At 42.0% G+C, this 19,846-nt stretch overlaps 1 protein-coding gene across 10 annotated transcripts in view; it reads right to left on the minus strand.

The window, feature by feature from the left end:
* The window catches only part of RAPGEF4 (Rap guanine nucleotide exchange factor 4), a 328,969-nt gene that overhangs the window by 143,567 nt on the left and 165,556 nt on the right, over nucleotides 1-19,846 (minus strand). For 6 of the 10 annotated variants that reach the window (XM_069577204.1, XM_069577203.1, XM_069577207.1 and 3 more), the window contains one exon: nucleotides 56-141. Coding sequence is in view for 5 of the 10 variants with exons in the window: in XM_069577199.1 (XP_069433300.1) it covers nucleotides 56-101 (46 nt within the window). In the remaining 5 variants the exon portion in view is untranslated. The remainder of the gene's footprint in view (nucleotides 1-55; nucleotides 142-19,846) is intronic. The other 4 variants (XM_069577197.1, XM_069577198.1, XM_069577201.1 and 1 more) reach the window with 1 other exon arrangement.

Raw genomic sequence — 19,846 nt, forward strand, 5'->3', positions numbered from 1 at the left:
TTTTGTCACATGAAAACACATACCACACAACAAATTTTTAGATACAAGTGTTCACATTTTTCACTTACTATCATTGTTAGAGCCCGTTTCCATAACACCATAAGGAGGAGCCAGAAGTCCCGCCATGTACTGCCGATATTTCTGAAAGACAAGGTTGTAAACTCAGTGCACAGACATTTACTCACTTTGCGCATTCATGTGTTTACATGTTGAAAAGAAGAAAAGCTGGATGTCAGTAAGCATCCGAGTCTTGTATTTATAGAGCCATGAAGCGTGCTGTCTGGGCTCTGTGGCCTAAAATAAAAATGCTGTGTTCTAAAGAGGTCTTCCCGGATGAGACTGAACGTGCCCCTGCCTGGGGACGGGGTTCTATTGCAGCCCACTCCTTCACGTGTTTGTGATTGATTAACCAAACAGTGTGGGCTTTTACCCTCCCCTCCACCTTCTGGCTGGCTTCTCATGCTCTCAAACACGTGCTTAGGTTTTTGTGGAGGAAAAAGACATTTGGTTTTTATAGATGCAGATACAAATAAAAGTGCCACCTTCCTAACAGGTGAATGGCACTCAATCGGCTGTCTTTCAAAGCAAAAAGAAATGTGTCTCTAGAAAGTGTCTGATGTGAAAGAAGCTGATTCGCTACCATTTGCCAGCTTCCTTTTACACTGTACACCTGCCCGTTGTGTGACCTCCAAAGAACCTGTGGTATGTTGTCAAATAGAATAGTTTGGCTTCATTTAGAACTATTTAGATCCTTCTGAATTTTCTCCCTCTGACTTTTGGTCCAGACGTGCTTTAAAACCTGAGGCTCAGTGATATATATTAGCGCCGGGAGTCTGTGTTGTTTTGAAGGAATAAGGCTTGGTGAGCATACACCAAGCAGATCAAGCTCCCAGTGAGAGAGAAGTGACATTTACGAAGAATGGAATACGAGTGCGAGACATCCTCTCTTCTCAGGTAATAAATACAGCCTCCTCCCCTTGCAGAATGAAAGCTGGGCAACTTTATCTGTTGCGTGGTGTCATGTATATTTATGGTTTATAATTATGATGGCACATAAATGTTAAACAGCATAAAAAGAATCAACACTTCATAATGTGCTTGTGGGTTACACAAACGTCAGCAGAAAAGACTTCATCTGTAGCAATGGGCAGCTGGCAGCATGCAGTATTTGAGCAGCCATCTGGCCCATTTGGTAGATTTGAATGGTGTTTGTAATGTAACATTGATGAGCTCTCAAAAGAGCCTTCTTCTAGTCAAGATGTGACTAGCTTTTTTTTTAAAATCCTTTTTTCTTCTCCTTCTGAGGCAACTATACTAACACCTGCATGCAGACATTCAAAATCATGATTTCTCTCTGCCTCTGAGTTAACTAATCACTCAAACATACCCATGGGACCAATCCATCACCCTGAATTCCTGACATTTCCTTTTGATAATTTCCTCATTCTGCTTTTCCTTTTTCTTATGATACCATCTACTCGTCTTCCTCATGAGAAAGCACCGGGCAAAGCACATTTCTGGGCATAATGTTATGCTGGACTCTGAAAATACAGGCTCAGAGAGAGCAGATGGGGGCCAGGTTACGTTCTAAGAAGGTTCTATGACCCCCTACAACCTTTTGAGGTATTCCTCTCACTGTTAGCAACTCCATTAACAGGCTCCTGAAAGAAATAATTCATGTTAAATTAAAGGAACAATTTTGCTTTGCTTAGAAATGTTTTGGATGCAGCAAACGCACTTGTCTCGGGCACCTCGAAATCAATTTCCATGAAGTCCATGGAAGCACCTTCCTGACTCCTAAGTGAACAGGACTCTGCCTTCCTTCAGCTCCATAGCACGGGGTCTAGGGTTTGCTCATGGAGCGTGTTACCAGAGCAGTCACTCCTGGGAAGGGAAAACAGAGTAACCATTCAGGGAGCAGAGTGAGGGCTGCGTTCCGGCACGCAGATGCGCTGAGCACCTACTGTGTTCTCACTGTGCCCTAGACACTGGGCTCCCTGCAGAGGTGGGCAGGCACGGCCCTGTGAACTTAGAAAGCATCACTCTCCTGTAACAGCACAGGAGGACGGCTGCACTCAGTACTGGGTACTCTGTCTTGCACATAATAGAAAGTTAATATATATCTGTTGGCTTTTGGAATGTGAATGGAAATTTTCATACATACATAAAAATAGAATATCATACCACATACTTAACATACAGCCTCAATAACTGTTAACTCTTGACTAATGTTATTTCATCTACAATCCTATCCACTTGCCCCTTCCAGAGTTATTTTGAAGCAATTCCAGATATATCATTTAATCCACATATATTTCAATAGAAATCTCTAAAAGGTAACGATTCTTTTTTCCCCCCCAAAACAAAACCATAGTACCACTATCTCAACTTAGAAATGTAACATCTCCATAATATTCGGTCAGGTTCAAATGTCTAATTGCTTCATATATGTCATTGCTGAATTTATAAATAACTTATTAGATACATAGATGAATGGAACAGAAAAGAGTGCCCCAAAATAAACCCAGGCACACATACATGGCCACTTAATCTACAACAAAGAAGCCAAGAATATACAGTGGGGGAAAGGACAGACTCCTCAATAAATGGTGTTGGGCAAATTGGACAGCCACTTGCAAAAGAATGAAACTGGACCACAGTTCAGTTCAGTTCAGTTGCTCAGTCATGTCCGACTCTTTGTGACCCCATGAACAGCAGCACGCCAAGCTTCCCTGTCCATCACCAACTCCTGGAGTCCACCCAAACCGATGTCCATTGATTCGGTGATGCCATCCAATCATCTCATCCTCTGTCGTCCCCTTCTTCTCCTGCCGTCAATCTTTCCCAGCATCAGGGTCTTTTAAAATGAGTCCATTCTTCACATCCGGTGGCCAAAGTATTGGAGTTTCAGCTTCAGCATCAGTCCTACCAATGAATATTCAGGACTGATCTCCTTTAGGATGGACTGGTTGAATCTCCTTACAGTCCAAGGGACTCTCAAGAGTCTTCTCCAACACCACAGTTCAAAAGCATCAATTCTTTGGCGCTCAGCTTTCTCTATAGTCCAACTCTTACATCCATACATGACCAATGGAAAAAACGTAGCCTTGACCAGAAGGACCTTTGTTGGCAAAGTAATGTCTCTGCTTTTCAGTATGCTGTCTCGGTTGGTCATAATTTTCCTTCCAAGGAGTAAGTGTCTGCAATCACCATCTGCAGTGATTTCGGAGCACCCAAAGTGAAAGTCTGTCACTGTTTCCACTGTTTCCCCATCTATTTCCCGTGAAGGGATGGGACCAGATGCCATGATCGTTTTCTGAATGTTGAGCTTTAAGCCAACTTTTTCACTCTCCTCTTTCACTTTCATCAACTGGACCACAATCTTACACAAAAATTAACTCCAAGTGGATGAAAGTCTCAAACACAAGTCCTGAAACCATAAAACTCCTGGAAGAAATCATAGGCTGTAGGCTCCTTGACATTGGTCTTGGCAATGTGTTTTTTGGATTTAACACCAAATGTAAAGGTAACCAGAGCAAAAATCAGTAAGTGGGACTACATCAAACTGAAAAGTATTTGCATGGCAAAGGAAACAATCAACAAATGAAAAGGCAAGGTATTAAATGGCAGAAAATGTTTACAAATCATATACCTGATAAGGGGTTAGTATCCAAAATAAATAAATATAAAAAATGCAAACTCATAGATACAGAGACTAGACTGGTGACTGCCAGAGGTGGAGGGTGAAACATCGGTGAAATGGGGTTCAAAACCTATTTCTGCAGAACCCTGAGCTCCTGGAGGACCCTCAGGCCCGGCAGCACATAAGCAGAGCCTTCAGCTCCTATGGCAACTTGAGTGTCTTCACTTTTAGCTGATACAGAATTTAGAGTTCCAAGAGTAATTTCATTTGAAAGATGACTTTTGCTTCTGAAAAGTAAAAGTCTACAAACAACAAGATTAACTAATGTTTAAACTCCTAGCAAAAAGATGCTATTCAGAGGAGGCATTTCTTCTTCCATGAAGAAATCAACAAAGACCAAATTAGGATTTGCCTATGAAGTGCTAGGGGGGAGAGGAATAAATTGGGAGATTAGGGACTGACACATATGTACCGCTATATATAAAACAGATCACTAGTAAGGACTTACTGTGGAGCACAGGGAATGCTGCTCAATACTCCATAATGGCCCATGCTGCTAAGTCGCTTCATTCGTGTCCGACTCTGTGCGACCTCAGAGACAGCAGCCCACCAGGCTCCCCCGTCCCTGGGATTCTTCAGGCAAGAACACTGGAGTGGGTTGCCATTTCCTTCTCCAATGCATGAAAGTGAAAAGTGAAAGTGAAGTCACTCAGTCGTGTCTGACTCTTCTCGACCCCATGGACTGCAGCCCACCAGGCTCCTCCATCCATGGGACTTTCCAGGCAAGAGTACTGGAGTGGGGTGCCATCGCCTTCTCCAATAATGGCCCATATGGGATAAGAATTTTAAAAAGAGTGGATATATGTATACGTATAATGGATTCAGTTTTCTGCACAGCATAAACTAATACAACATTGTAAATCAACTATAATCCAAATTTTAAAAAAAGGAAAAAAAAAAAGGGTTAGACATCTATGGTCGTAGACAGGCCAGATGACAAGCTACCAACAGAACCGGAAAAACTAAGAATTTAACTAAGATGCATCATAGTGCAATGCTGACCTTCTCCAAGTGAGGTGTACAGACCCCCAGTGTAGCACCCAGCAGGACAAGAGGGGGTGTGACAGGGGTTAACAGAAGCTCTTCCTAGAGCTTAAATTTTATTCTATGTCAAGTAGTTGAAAGGAGTACTTTTATACTTTTATATTATGGAGCAGAAAACTAAATTTGCATACATTTTAAAGATTAAAGCATGCAACTTCAAAGAAATTTGAGCTTGCTGCTGGCTGCTTCTAGCTACAAAGGGTCTAGACCCCAGGCATTATGTATTGATTTCCTCTGCATTCAGAGAACTTCAGTGGAAAAACCCAAGTGCCTCTAATGTAATGGAAAGCGTGCAGATGCTGGATTCACACAAGAGCAGAGTCAGTTCTGATTCTGCCATATGCTATCTACGTGAACTTAAGTTACCTCAGTTTCCTGGGTAAGGAACTTGGGATAATATCAGGTATCTTTCAGGGCCACTGGGAGGATGAGAAATAAACTCTAAAGAAGTGCCCAGCATACACTAGGGACTTAATAAATGATTGCTGCTGATAATAAAAATAATAATGAGGAGGAGGAGAAGAAACAATAAACAATCAAGAATTGATCAAACAAATCCCAATATATTTGATGATATATCCCAGGCAGAGTCTCCAGCTTTAGGGAAAAATACTCTCTAGGTGACTTTTTATTACTGAGGCCACTGATACACACAACATAAAGATCCACAATACATCCACTGAACTGTCTAGTAAAAGGAGTTGTAAAAATAACATCTTAAAGAGTAGATGTTCTTAAGTCATTTTATAATATACTGCCTATTTTCATACCCACATGGGAAAATAGTCCAAGGAGAAAGGAAAAGCACAAGAGAATAAACCCAGAAATAACTGAACAAAAATCAGTAAAACCTTGTAGCCATCAGAACAGTTTTTGGTTTACAAAATCTTAAAAAAAAAACTTCTCTAAATTACAATTGGCCAGTTTATAAGGCAGTCAGTGAATGGAAGAAGTCCTCAGGCCAGAGAGGCTAGAAATCTGTCCTAGATGGAGGGGAGAGATGTGCCACTGGCTATCTTAATGTTTTCTGAGAAAGCTGAGAAAAGACAAAGTATGACAGTCTTCAGTTCAGTCGCTCAGTCGTGTCCGACTCTTTGCGACCCCATGAATCGCAGCACGCCAGGCCTCCCTGTCCATCACCAACTCCCGGAGTTCACTCAGACTCACGTCCATCGAGTCAGTGATGCCATCCAGCCATCTCATCCTCTGTCGTCCCCTTCTCCTCCTGCCCCCAATCCCTCCCAGCATCAGAGTCTTTGCTAATGAGTCAACAAACCTCATCCATCTCTCAGCTCCTTCACTACCCCGTCAAGGCCACTGAGCAAAGCTGGCTGGAAGGCTGTCAGAGCAGCCACCAGGCCAAGGGAGGCTGGGGGTAACCCAACTCTGCTCCAGAGTCTGGAGCCCCAGCCTGGGCCGCTCCCTCCCAGAGCAGGGAACACTTCTCTACACAGTGGCTCCACGTGGCTCAGCTGTAGCCCAGCAGCCAGATGCAAAAGTTGGGCGGCATGTGCTGGAGGAGCAGGCATAGTAGAGATACATCACATTCTAAAGGCCAGTCTCAATTTGCCAAGCAGGGGACTTCCCTGGAGATCAGTGGTTAAGACTTCACCTTCCAATGCAAGGGGTACAGGTTGCAACCCAGGTCAGGGAGTTAAGATCCTACAGGCCTCGTGGCCAAAAGAACAAAAACATTAAACAGCAGCAATATTGTCACAAATTCTATAAAGCCTTTAAAAATGGTTCACAGTTTTAAAAAATCTTAAAAAAAAAAAAAAATTTGCCAAACAGGACTCACAGAGAATAAAGGAAGGTGGGCAGCTTGAACCCTGGCTGAATCCTCTGCGATAAGAGAAGAAGGGGGCCCTGTAGGGCAGAACTCCCCACCCTGGAGGTCGAGACCTTCCTAACACACTGAGGCCTTTCCTAGATGTTCTCCGAGCTGCGGCCCGCTGCCAAGGTGTCTAGGCTGCCAGCGTGCCACGGTCACCATGCTCCCAGCAGCCAGGCAGAGACCTTGGCTTCTAGTACTGGCCTTCCCAGCAACTCTCCCCTTTCACCACCAACTCCATCCACCTAGGAGATCACCAAGTTGTAGGAAAAGCATAAATACCATCCTTAGGTTGGGATATCAGCACTAGAAGAACATGACAAACAGGAAGTCATGAGGACTATGGACAGGCCTTGCTGTAAACACCTGAGGGCAGGAGGGATGCACGTGCGCTCAGACCAGGGACACGCTCACGACAGCCCGTGGTGGGCAGTGTCCAGGGTTGGGCAAGAACAGAGGGGACTGCACCAGCGGTGTGGGGATATGTCCTATCTTCATGTACCAGTCATTACATCTGTACTAGATTCCCCCAAAGTATTGAAGCTGAGTTCATGAAACGTAATGACAAACAAGTCACCTGGACTTCCTCTGAAAATATCCTGAGTATGCCGTAGAAGAACGTAGAACAGGGATATAGAATTCAGGCTCCCCTCTTTTTGTTTGTTTCTTGGCAATAGTTATTTCTTTACAACTTCCATATGCTATGTAAGGTATGGTGGGGAAATGGACATAGCACACTGCTCTAAAGTCCCAGAGATCTGGAGAATTTTTTAATGTGTCAAGCATAGATGAGAGGGGAGAAACACAAAGCGGTTGTAAAGGGAAATCTCCCAGGAGAATTTTCCTGTTTACCCTGTTAGAGCCGTATGGACTGCTTCTCTCACAGCAGGTCACTGGCTGGACCAGTTCACCTCTTATGCCAACTTCTTTTGCATCCTTGTTTCTTGATTTCTATAGCATTGACCTCACAGGGCACAAAGAACTTTCATCGCCTCTTCTTCAGTGATGTTTAATTCATCCTTTGGCTCTACTACAGCTATTTCTAAATGGAGGCAGAATTCTGCTTGCCAACTCCTGGCCATTTTAAATTCATGAGCAACCTCCAAGAGCTGTAGTTTGGAGGGTGATAATGACAACAATAGCTCTAATGGAGGAAGTTTTCCAAACCTGAATCACTTAGGAATCCTAGAGTAAAGCCTGAGTAAGATGATACTGTAAGTGAGCAAATACAGTCTCCCTCCAAAATCTTCTGTTTGAAACTCTCTCTCCTACTGGCCTGTGAAGGTGCAGAGATCCCAACCAAAAGGTGGAGGGACCCTCGAGTACTCTCAGGTGAGATCAGGGCTGCAGAGAATATCGTTAGGCAGCCCTCACTCAATCACAGAGATGAAGTCAGATTAGCCCTGAAGGAAAGGAAGGGGAAAATGCATTCACTTAATCAGTCAAGGAGATGAGAGAGGCACAGTGGGGTTCTCATAGAGGTGTCCTCATGGGCTTTGCATCTAGTGAGGGGACAGCCATTCTCATCTGATCATACAGTCATCTCAGTGCAGGAGCTAGAAGGAAAAGAGAACACTGAAAATGTGGCCGGGTGGTGGAGCGTGGGGCAAGTTCAGATATGGGGCTCAGGGCAAGGACATGGAATATGAGACTGAGGAGGCTGGGAGGTAAGAACCAGGGGGCTTCCAGGTAGAGGGAACAGGGGTGATGTGGAGACGAAAGTGTGTCTGGCAAGAGAGGGGAAGTCACTACGAACAGAGCAGTGCTCGGGCCAAACGGCGAGGCTTGGAGGCCATGATAGAGGTTTGGAACATTATCCTCATACAACTGGAAGCGGTTTAAGTGGAGAAGTGACAAGGACAGATGAGTGTTTTTAACAGATCATTCTGGCTGCTGTGTGGAGAACGGTTTTGATGGGAAAACAAGAAAGGCATTAAGCCCTTAAGGGGAGGACAGGCCTGGATGTGGCCGCTCAAAGGGGCCTGAGTCTGGGAGAGAAGGAAGAGAGAGGAACGTGGACAGAGGGTGGTAAAGACCCTTTGTTCCTCAAGGCCAAACAATCTCCAACCACCTTAGACTTACTGATAACAAAGACTCAGATTTCTAGCTGAAGCACACTCAACACACGTGCACTTTTAATATGACTAAAAGGTTGGGGGATTTCAGGGCGCTCACTGCAATGATTGTATTAATAATTTTAAGTTAGTGCATACCCTGCATCTTTGAGTATGATTTAGTTAGCCATGTGATTCAGTTAGCCACTCAACTTTGACTGAGTTAGCCATGAGCTTCTCTTAGAAACATTCAAATTGAGAGGAAGACACACACAGTAGGTCAATGCTACTTAATTTAGTCATAAAATAAATGGCTCTGGAGCTGTTACTGCACAGGAAATCCTCCTCACCTCTCTTTTTGCTAAGCCTGAATTTACCACGGTCCATCTAATGTATAAATGAGATTATGAGCACCGTCTCTACATAGCTGCTGCCTCCTTGTTTATAGAAAAACCTACTGATTGACATTTTATTTAACCATATTTGTCTTCAAAGTGATGGATATATAGTCATTCTCAATTAAAATGATCAAGCCCAGTGCTTATGAAACTAACAAGAATATTGTAAAACATATCATGGGAACAAGCAAATTTCAAGTAAGTGTTTCAATGCTGACACAGAATTAGGATGCATCAGTCATTTAAAAACCTAAAATGAAGGATCATTTCACAGTAAGTAATAGCCCGAGACTGTCATAAGAACACAGAAGAAGCTACCAACATTTTGGTTTTGCTTTCTTGCTCTACAATGTACTTTATAAAGGGCAGCAGGCAGAGCAGGAGGCGGATGGTGAGGAGTGATTCGGGAGGTTCTGTGATCTGGATGCATCCCGTCAAATTCATATGTTGAAATTCTAACACCCAACGTAATGTTGTTAGGAGGTAGGACCTGTGGGAGGTGTTTAAGTGTGAGAATGAAGGATCAGCGCTCTTCGAAGAGCTCCCTAGCCCCTCCTGCCAGGCGGGGACACAAGGGGGAGTGTGCATCCCGAGAGGGCCCTCAGCAGAGGGCTGGCACCCTGACCTCAGACTGCCAGTCTCCACAACAGGGAATAATCTTTTTCTGTTGTTTAGAAGCCACCCCGTCTGTGCTGTTTTGCTATAGCAGCCCAAACAGACTAAGACAGTGGGGTAGGAGGACTTTTCCTGGCCCAAACACATACCTGAACTTCCCAACTGAGAGGCACTTCTTTAGTTTTTTACTTTGTCCCTCAAAACTTGAAACCACTGGGTCACAGGTACTATGCATTTCTGTGCTTATTTCCTCTAGAAGCATCCACCAGCTTCCCAGCTGTCCTATCTCCTTAATCCCAATCCTACCCTGAAAGCCCAGGGGGCATGCAGGATTCCAGCTTTTGCCGCATTCATGAATACACAACAGCGGTCCTTTTTCCTCTCTAGGATGTTGACGGAGCTCCACAGCCTGGAGTTGGCCACTTCCCAGCTTCAAATATGCTAGACCTTTGGAGCCTTTGTACTTGAATTTACTAACTCCTGCAGCGTTCTGCTCACACACATGGTGCCTTACTTTCTCCATGTCCCTTCACAGGTAACATTTCTATTCTGCTCCAGGTTGTGGTAAACAACCTTGAGACATCCTTGTCAATCCAACACACACTGACTGCGTATGTCCAGGGAATCATGGTAATACAGCCCTGTGTGGTTCTGGAAGCTTCGGTCTATTATGGAATACTGTACCCCTTGAATCCCTTGAGTGGTTCCTGGTTCCTGTCATCTCTCCATGTTAGATCATCCTGAACTTTTTGCTTCTAAAGAAGGGACAGGAGAAGCATGAAGATCAGTTGATGCTGATAAAACAAGACCTAAACTCAACTCATCAAAGATCTCTAAATACTAATCAATTTTGTTATTTAAAAGAACGTACAGTGGGATAGAGCAGCCGGTCTGCTCTACCAGAATTAGCACCAAAATGCACTCGTTAGTGAAAATTTAGTTTTAAGAGACCCATGTATGAATCTAGCTGGAAAAAACTGGCAGCCATATATAAATAGATGATGGTAGAAAATGATTCATTTTATATATCCAACTTATTTTTTTGCATATTTCTGCCTATTGCTATTGCTTTCTAAGCCACATTTTTAAATAAGTTTGCCTGTTGATTTTGTTTTAACTACTATCTCTATCTCCCACTCTTCCTTTCTAGTATAAAAATTGTTATTACTATAAAATTTACAAAAGCACGTGCTAAAAAATTTAAACTACATGGTTTGTAAAATGAAAAGAATGATTCTCCCTTTTCACTCCCCTCCACCTACTGACCTACCCCACTACTGCTGAGTTAACCACTGCTGATACTCATTTCTTCTGTGGATCATATGGTACATTACAGTTTGTCCTTTTTTTTTCTCTCCAATAATATATGTTGGATAGCTTTTGCTATCAGAACACATTTTACTATCGCTTTCCTGTTAGACACCTCATTTTTGGGGCTATACTCCCATTTAGCCCAACTGCGGGAAATCTGGAAAATATATTGAGTCTGCATTAGCAACAGATCTTCTCTGAGTTGCAGGCAAAAAGATAAAGATCATATACACAGCTCTTATCAAGTGGTGATTTCAGTTGTATTCTTGACAATGAGATAGAACTGTAAAAATTTAATTCCAAGGCCAACAAATATGCAAGCATATCACTCAGAAAATGTCTTTGATCTTTCTGACGGCTTTATCTAATTGGTGTCATTATGTTGTAACTCCATCGACTGCCAACTGCATTTTTTTGTAAACTTGGCAAAGGCTTCCCATGTCATACATTTGAAGAAAAAACATTGCCTGTGCTCTCTCCCCCAAGACTGTCAGAAGAAAAAAAGAAATTTAATTAAATTTCAATCTCTGACAGTTTAAAATAATAGAACAGAAATTATAAAACATTATGGATGGTGGCTGAATATGATTAGTGTTAAAAGGAACCAGATTTACTGATTTTGATAACAGTGTTATGGGTTATATAAGAAAATGTCCTTGTTCTATTGGAACATACCCTGAAATATTTAATATTTAGGAATAAAGGGAGTACAATGTCTCAACTTATAAATGATTCAGAAAAAAACTAAAAAAGAGACAAAGAATGATAAAGCAAATGGGGCAAAATGTAAATAATTGGCAGAAATGAAACAAAAGGCTTAGGGGAATACTTCATATTATTCTGAGCGTATTTAAAATAATAATAAAATTAAAAGTTTCCAAGAAATGACAAGAAATCAGAGTAGAAACTTATAAATGATTACTCTCAGGGCATTTGGGGGCTTCCGTGGTGACTCAGATGGTAAAGAATCTGCCTGCAAGGCGGGAGACTTGGGTTCAATCCCTGGGTCTGGGCGATCCCCTGGAGCAAGGAATGGCTACCCACTCCACTCTTCTTGTCTGGAGAATGCCATGGACAGAGGAATCTGGCAGGCTACAGTCCCGGGGGCCACGGAGTCAGACACGCCTGAGCGGACACACTGGCTGAGTTTATTCTGTCAACATCAGCCTTCCCCTACTCAGCTCAATTTGTTACAGGCTCCACCCCCAATTTGTAGGTCCAGCAGCCTCTGTCTCTCCCGCGGATGGTTACCTAAGTGGAAGCCCTGTCCCTACCAGCTGGGAAGATCCAGGGCGGTCCCTGGGTGTCTAGGTATCTAGCATGTGGGGTGGAGCGGTGCAGGGGTGGAAAGGGCTACAGAGTCACAGCCTCCCCCAAATCCCACCCAGTGTGCTTGGTCCCATTGCTGGGCTTTGATCCTGACTTCGTATGTGTCCATTCCTTTGCTGGGACTCAAGTCCGACTCTCAGTGAAGTCCACAGCCCGCTTGTCCTTGTCTGTCCCTTCCCTGGAAGGTATTTCTTGTCCCTTGTATCTCTAATTCTAGGCTGGAATGCTGCCCAACCTTGACCGACGACCCCAAACTGCAATGCAGTCACTTGGTCCAGTGTTCGTTTGTTCTTCCTCTGCTGGCAAACTTTTCTCTAGGCCCCAGCCACCAGACCAGAGGACCCTCTTGGTCTCAATGCCATCCTGGATCAAAGGGGACTTTTCTGGGCTCTTCGAATTGTCATTTTGATTGCTGGCCACAGCCCTCAGGGGTCAGCCTTAGAGCATCTGTGCCCAGGTTTTCCAGGAAGTCCCTTCTGTTTTCCTTGTATTCTTCACTCTGGGCTGTCTTGAGGCCTGAGGACAGCAGCTGTTCCATCTCCAGTGCAGGCAGAGCTGAGGAGTCCAACTGTCCCACAAAGAGTAACCTCTGATCACACACAAACACAGGCTGATTTCTGCTGCAATCTAGAAACTCAACTTCAAATGTCAACTCTCAGAAAATAGCTAAGCTACACTGGGCTTTCCTATAAATTCTCTCTCTAGCACTACAAGGAAAGAAACAACCTTTCCACCAATCAACACAGAATCTAAACAAAGATACAAGTGTGCTGTGCTTATGAAAACCCAAAGTATAAAACATGAATTTGTGTTTTTCAACACTTGTAATATGTAAGTATTCTTGATTTTATTACAGGTTTAAATAAAATTCCTGATGATTTTAAAATATCATATTTTGCCCTAATCTATATGGGGCTTCCCTGGTGGCCCAGATAAGTAAAGGTTCTGCCTGCAATGCAGGAGACCTGGGTTCGATCCCTGGGTCAGGAAGATCCCCTGGAGGGGAGCATGGCAATCCACTCCAGTATTCTTGCTTGGAGAATCCCCAAGGACAGAGGAGCCTGGTGGGCTACAGTCCATGGGGTAGCAGAGTCAGGCACAACTGAGCTACTAAGCACAGCACATATGGACATGGGTTTTGGCTCAGACAGTAAAACCTCTGCATGCAATTCAGGAAACCCCAGGTGTGATTCCTGGGTCAGGTAGATCCCTTGGAGAAGGGAATGTCTACCCACTCCAGTATTCTTGCCTGGAGAATTCCATGGACAGAGGAGCCTGGTGAGCTACAGTCCATGGGGCTACAAAGAGTCAGACATGACTGGGTAACTAATACTTTCACACTACTTTCATTGAATACACTGAGGTATATTTAGGCTGGGAGAAAAAAATTAAAGCACATTGCATCAGAGATTTAAAACGATTTGGAAAGAAAACTTCAGGGGGTGGAGGGGCACATTATTAAATATTCCTTATAAGCCTCACTGGGAGAGGAGATACTGCCAACTACTTTTACACACAGCACAAAGCTGATGTGGACAAAAAAGGATTCTTTCTGTAGTGAAAATGTCAAGCTGAAAATGGCATCTTTAAGGAGCGATGTGGGGATAGCCCATGAGGAGGGCAGCCAAGTGAGGGACCCTGAATCTGGACTCCGGGACCCATAAAGAGTCTTGTCTGAACCTTCTCTGCCCACCCTCAACCCCCTACCAAATGATGACATTCTGGTTCATCTTTGTTCTTTCCTCCAAGCAGAGATGGGTCAGTCCAGCCTGTCTACATCCCAAAGAGCTGGGACTCCTGCCCAAGTGCCTCTTCACTGCATGTATGGGTGTAGGGAGCTGGTCAAAGGGAAGGAAATTAATCTAGAAGAAAATGCTGATTGGAGGGGGCCTGTCCAAATGGGCCCACAGAGTGATGGGGTCCTGGAGAAAGGTATGGAGTTGTGAGGGAGGGTGGAGAGAAGAAAGCACCAACAGAGTCACTCAGAGCCAGGTGAGGTGGAGTGTGTGTTGGGGGGGTGCTGGGTGGCTGGTAGGGTGCTCTCAGAGGTACAGGACTCGGCAACCATGCTGGACTTCCTGGCTTTCCTATGCTGACCCCAGCTCCTTCCCTTCTCAAGTGTGGCCCTTCTTGCCATCTGGTTATCTATGGTGATCTCCACCTCCCTTTCAGATCTTTGTCATGATCTTGTTTTGACAATCTTCCATCCTGATGTTTGACCTCTAAACCCCCGATCTCCTATATGGAAATCCTCTTGGTACCTACATCCCTATTCTCAGCTTGGATCCACTTCTGGCCACTGGTTCTCCTGCTATCCCCATCCCAAACCAGACTCCACACAGTTGGGCTCAGGTTGCTCCAATGCCCAGCTTCCAGCCTGCAGGCCCACCCCTCTGATGCTGCCAAATAACATGGTTCTTCCGAACATCTTAGCCCCAAACTTGTCACGCTGCCATTTATGCTTCTCAGCTGCAGTTGACAAGAGAGTTGTCTGCACACTGTAAAGTGCCATCAGATGCTATTTCTGAGTATTACATACAAACTGGAGAAGGCAACTCCGAAGATGAGAATTTCTATTTAAAAGCATCCTAGAGAATGTCCACCTCCATTTCATTAGTTTACCCAAAGCTGAGTCTGCAGAGAACACTAACTGTGGTGTAGTTTGTCTTTTGGGGGTGACAAAAATGTTCTAAAATTGATTGTGGTAATGGTACTGCTACATACTAAAAGCTATTGAATTGTACACTGTAAGTGGACACATGGTATGGTATGTGTATTGTGTCACAATAATGCTGCTTAAAAGAAAGAAAACCGTAAATGGTCTACAGGGTGTGACCCTAACTTACCCACTGTATCCACCTGGCTGTCGGAGGGAGGGATCAGACAAAGATGTCATTTTCCAGAAATCCTGGGTGGGCTCTGCTGAAGCATATACCCTGATTTTACCTGCATGAAGCCCCAGGCTGACCATCCCTCCTGCAGGCAGCTCCCCATGCAGGAACAGTGCACACCAAGAGGGTTGACATGTGTAGTTTTCTTGATGCCTATAGCATGCAGAGCTACGCCTACTTTTTTCAGCATTTGATTTTTCCAAACAAAAGGAGAAACCAAGCACATAAAACCCAACAGTGAATTGATGAGCAACTTTGCATATATATAGAATTTCCAGGCAATAAAGCATGCTCTCCAACAAGCTTGTCTTTGTTTAGAGGAAAATTATGCTTTGCTTTCACACAATGCCCTCTGCCAAGCCCAGTGTGCCCTCCTAATTTAAATTAGTCTTTCAATTGTATGATCGTTCCAAAAGAAACTAATTTTCACTACACTCATTCAGGGAACTTAACCAAAACTTGCATTTTTGTTGGGGGAGGTGGCAAACCCACACAGTGAGGTTTTCTGCTTTGCCACAGTTTTAAGATTAATCATTTTCTGAATATCTATAAATATTATTTTGATTATGTGAATGGCTTTAAATAGCTGTTTATGAAAAACTCACAATACTGTAAGTCTGCAAAGAAATAAGCCTAATATAAAATGTGAGCAAGAGAATGATACCAAAATTGCACAATTATATTCTAATTTGTAGATTATAATTCAGTGTGCCATAATAATTTATCCTGAAAATTATGTTATCTCAAAAAGAAAGATTAAAAAACTGATTAAGATAACTTTTCTCACAAATCCTAAAACACTTCAATGGGTAATTTCATTCTGTCCTACCTCAATAAGGACATTTCAAATCAAAGACCACAGACGGAAGGTTAATAAATCTTGCCGGCTTCAATAGGCTGTTTTCTTATTGTATGTTAAATTCTGTGTGAAGTTCAGCAGTTCATATAATCTGGCATGAAATGGAGGGTTTAAAAAAAAGTTTAGAACTTGGCTATTCAAAAAATGTCTTAATGGTATCTATTCCTCACTACTGGGATATTTCCCAGAAAGGGCACCATTTCACTATAATTTTTTCTAAACAGAGCTATGATAGAAGGGAATACCATGACCTTGGGGAGCATGAGAAATCTGATCAACAGTGGCTTAATTTTTTTTAATTGTCATAAATATACAGCTCATTCTATAAATTCAAAATCTGGACAAGTTAATCATTCTAAATGGCTGTGGGGCAAATTCTGTTAGTTTGGTTTTTTTGGAGAAAGTGTTATTTTTATCCTTCGCCTTTCTAACTCCCTCCTTCCCTATACAAAACAAGATATTCATCTCTGAATGCCCTTGGTAACCTAAGCATATATATCTTGGGGACAAATTACGTCAGCATAAAATTCAGAATTGGCAGTCTCAGAGAACAGAGTCAGAAGTAGGTTTGCTATCCAGAAAATTAAACCATTTTAGTGATAATTAAAATCACAGAAAATTATGAATGGAACTCAGGAAATACATCTTTTTTGGCAGGTTCATATACGTCACAAATCAATATATACAGTTTAATCTCAGGTAGAGCAGGCATTGTAAAGTTTCACCAAAAGCAAGGAGTAAGTGAACACTCAACTCTAGGGGAGGCTGTAAAGGTGGAAAAAGGGTCTCAGATGCCTTAAAAAATATTCCCTGGCTCTGTTTTCTAGCAGTTGCCTGTGACAAGTTCCAAAGAGCCGAAGTTTTAATTAAATACTATGGAAAAGTAGGATGCCACATCCCTTAAAAAAAATCAGAGTGGCTCACAACAGGACAGGGAATCAAGAGTAAGTACTAAAAGCAGAATCCAGCTGTTGTCTCAAAAAGATTAAAAACAAAGAAGAATTGAAAACATTAAAGCAAAATGGTCGCAGGGATGCTGCCAAGGGAGCATTTAAAACAGACCCGGAAAGTAACAACAAATCGCTCCCCTCTCTGCCACCTTCCCTCACATACCAGAAGCCATAGGGAGAGCTCGAAAGAAAATTCAAAACACTTCTTCTGTTTGGTATACTTTGAAGATGCTCAGAGGACAAAGCATCAATCAGTCAATGAACACATAGAAAGTTTAAGACAGTTCAAGTCCAGTTTTGTGATGATTATTATATAATGTTCATTGCCCACTTTAGAGGCCAAAATAGTGTGTGCAAATGCCTAAGTAAGTAGGAGCTTTTTTCCAAAGGTTGGCACACACTGGTATAAGAAAACAGATGGCAAGACATCTATGCCATTATTTTGGGCTTCTCTGAAATGCCCCCTTGGAGCAAAGATTTCAGCACCCACCTCTCACAATGTCACAGATGAGCTTTCTCTTCTCATTAAAATTTTATTCTTGCAGTCAGTCTCAAAGCTCATGGCAGACTCAATTCCTATTCAGACTGAAATGAATGTATCATTTTTTCCCCTACTTCTCCAGAGTCACTTATATGCACTTCCAAAATAAATCTTTGGCTTTTTACAAAGTGACTCTTCTCTCTCTCACTGAATCCTTTCCCCTAGAAGGAAGGGAAGTGGGAGGAGGTGCGGAAGGAAAGGAAGAAAAACATAAGAACCAGAATTATAACCAGGATAAAGCTTAGCCCTGATTTTCTACTGTAAGCCTTACAGTGAAAGGCAATTTAAAATTCGGATTCAATACCAGCAAGTTAACTGATGTAATACACCATATTAACAAAATGAAGGCTAAAAATCATATTCTCATCTCAACAAATATAGAAAGAACATTTGATAAAACTCATCATCCTTTCAAAATAAAAAACTCTCAACAAAGTGGATATAGACGGAACACATCTCAATAAAAAGGCCATACATAACAAGCCCACAGCTAATATCATATTCAACATAAAAAGCTGAAATCTTTTCCTCTATGATCAGAATGCCCATTCTCACCACTTCTATTAAACATGGTATTGGAAGTCCTAGTCAAAGCAATTATGCAAGAAAAAAAAATAAAAGAAGCATTCATACCCTAAAAGAGAAGTAAAACTGTTATTATTTACATATGATATACTACATTTATATACATATATAACCTTAAAGATGCCACCAAAAAACTGTTAGAATAAACACATTCAGTAAAGTTGCAGGATACAAAATCAATACACAGAAATCTGTGGCATTTCTATACACTAACAATGAACTATCAGAAAGAAAAACTAAGAAAACAATCATATTTACAATTGCAGCTAAAATATCTAGCAATAAATTTAACCAAAGAGTTGAAAGATCTATATATTGAAAACTACTAGAAAATAATGAAAGAAATTGCAGAAGACACAAATAAATGGAAAGACAGTCCAAGCTCATGAATTGGGAGAATTAATATTGTTAAAATGTTCATACTACTCTAAGTAATATACAGATTCAATGCAATCCCTACCAAAATTCCAATGGCTATTTTCGCAGAAATAGAACAAACCTAAAATATATCTGAAACCATAGAGACTGTGAATAGCCAAAGCAATCTTGAGAAAGAACAAAGCTCTAGGTATCATACTCCCTCAAACTATATTAAAAAGCTATGGTAATTTAAACAGTATGGTATTGGCATAAAAACAGACCCAAAGATCAATGGAACAAAACAGAGAATCCAGAAATAAACCCACATGTATATGGTCAATTAATTTATGACACAGGAACCAAGAATATACAATGGAGAAAGGATAGTCTTCTCAGAAAAATGGTGTTGGGAAAACTGGGCAGCCTCATGCAAAAGAATAAAACTATATCACTATCTTATACCATTCACAAAAATTAACTCAAAATGGATTAAAGACTTGAATGTAAAACGTGAAACCATAGAACTCTTAGAAGAAAAGATAAGCAGTAAGCTCCTTGACACTGGTCATGGTGATAATTTTTGGAATTTATATCAAAAGCAAAAATCAAAGCAAAGGCAACGCAAAAATCAACACGTGGTACTATAGCAAGCTGAAAAGCTTCTGCACAGCAAAGGAAATTATTAACAAAATGAAAAGGCCACCTACAGACTGGGAGAAAATATCCACAAACACTATATCTGATAAGGAGTTAGCACCCCAAATTTATAAAGAACTCATGCAACTCAATAGAAAGCAACCAAACAACTCAATTAAATCCTGGGCAGAGGGTTTGGACATTTTTCCAAAGAAGACATCTGGGTGCCAACAGGTACATGAAAAAGCACTCAACATCACTGAGGATGTGGGGGAAAGGGAACCCTTGTGCACTCCCACTCTTAATGGGAATGTAAGTTGAGGCAGTCACTATGGAAAACAGCACAGAGTTTCCGCAAAAAAATTAAAAGTAGAATTATGATATGATCCAGCAATTCTACTGTTTGTATTTATCCAAAAGAGATAAAAAATCTAACTCAAGAAGTTACCTGCATGCCCATGTTCATTGCAGCATTATTTACATTAGCCAAGTTGTGGAAACAACGTGTCCATCAATGAGTGAATGGATCATGAAAATGCGGTGTGTGTGTATGCACACTTGTATACATATGGTTGTATGTCAAGTATATCGCAGTTACATAAAGAATCTGGAAGTCAGTTTAATAGGAAAGCAATGTTACACAGTGCAGAATGCCTAAAATCTCTATCAGACATGGGCTATTGTCAAGTGTTTCATCCATGAGGAAGTTATGAATGAAATTAAAAGGTCTCCCCACAGA

Source organism: Ovis canadensis, chromosome 2, assembly GCF_042477335.2.
Source record: "Ovis canadensis isolate MfBH-ARS-UI-01 breed Bighorn chromosome 2, ARS-UI_OviCan_v2, whole genome shotgun sequence".
Taxonomy (NCBI): Eukaryota; Metazoa; Chordata; class Mammalia; order Artiodactyla; family Bovidae; genus Ovis; species Ovis canadensis.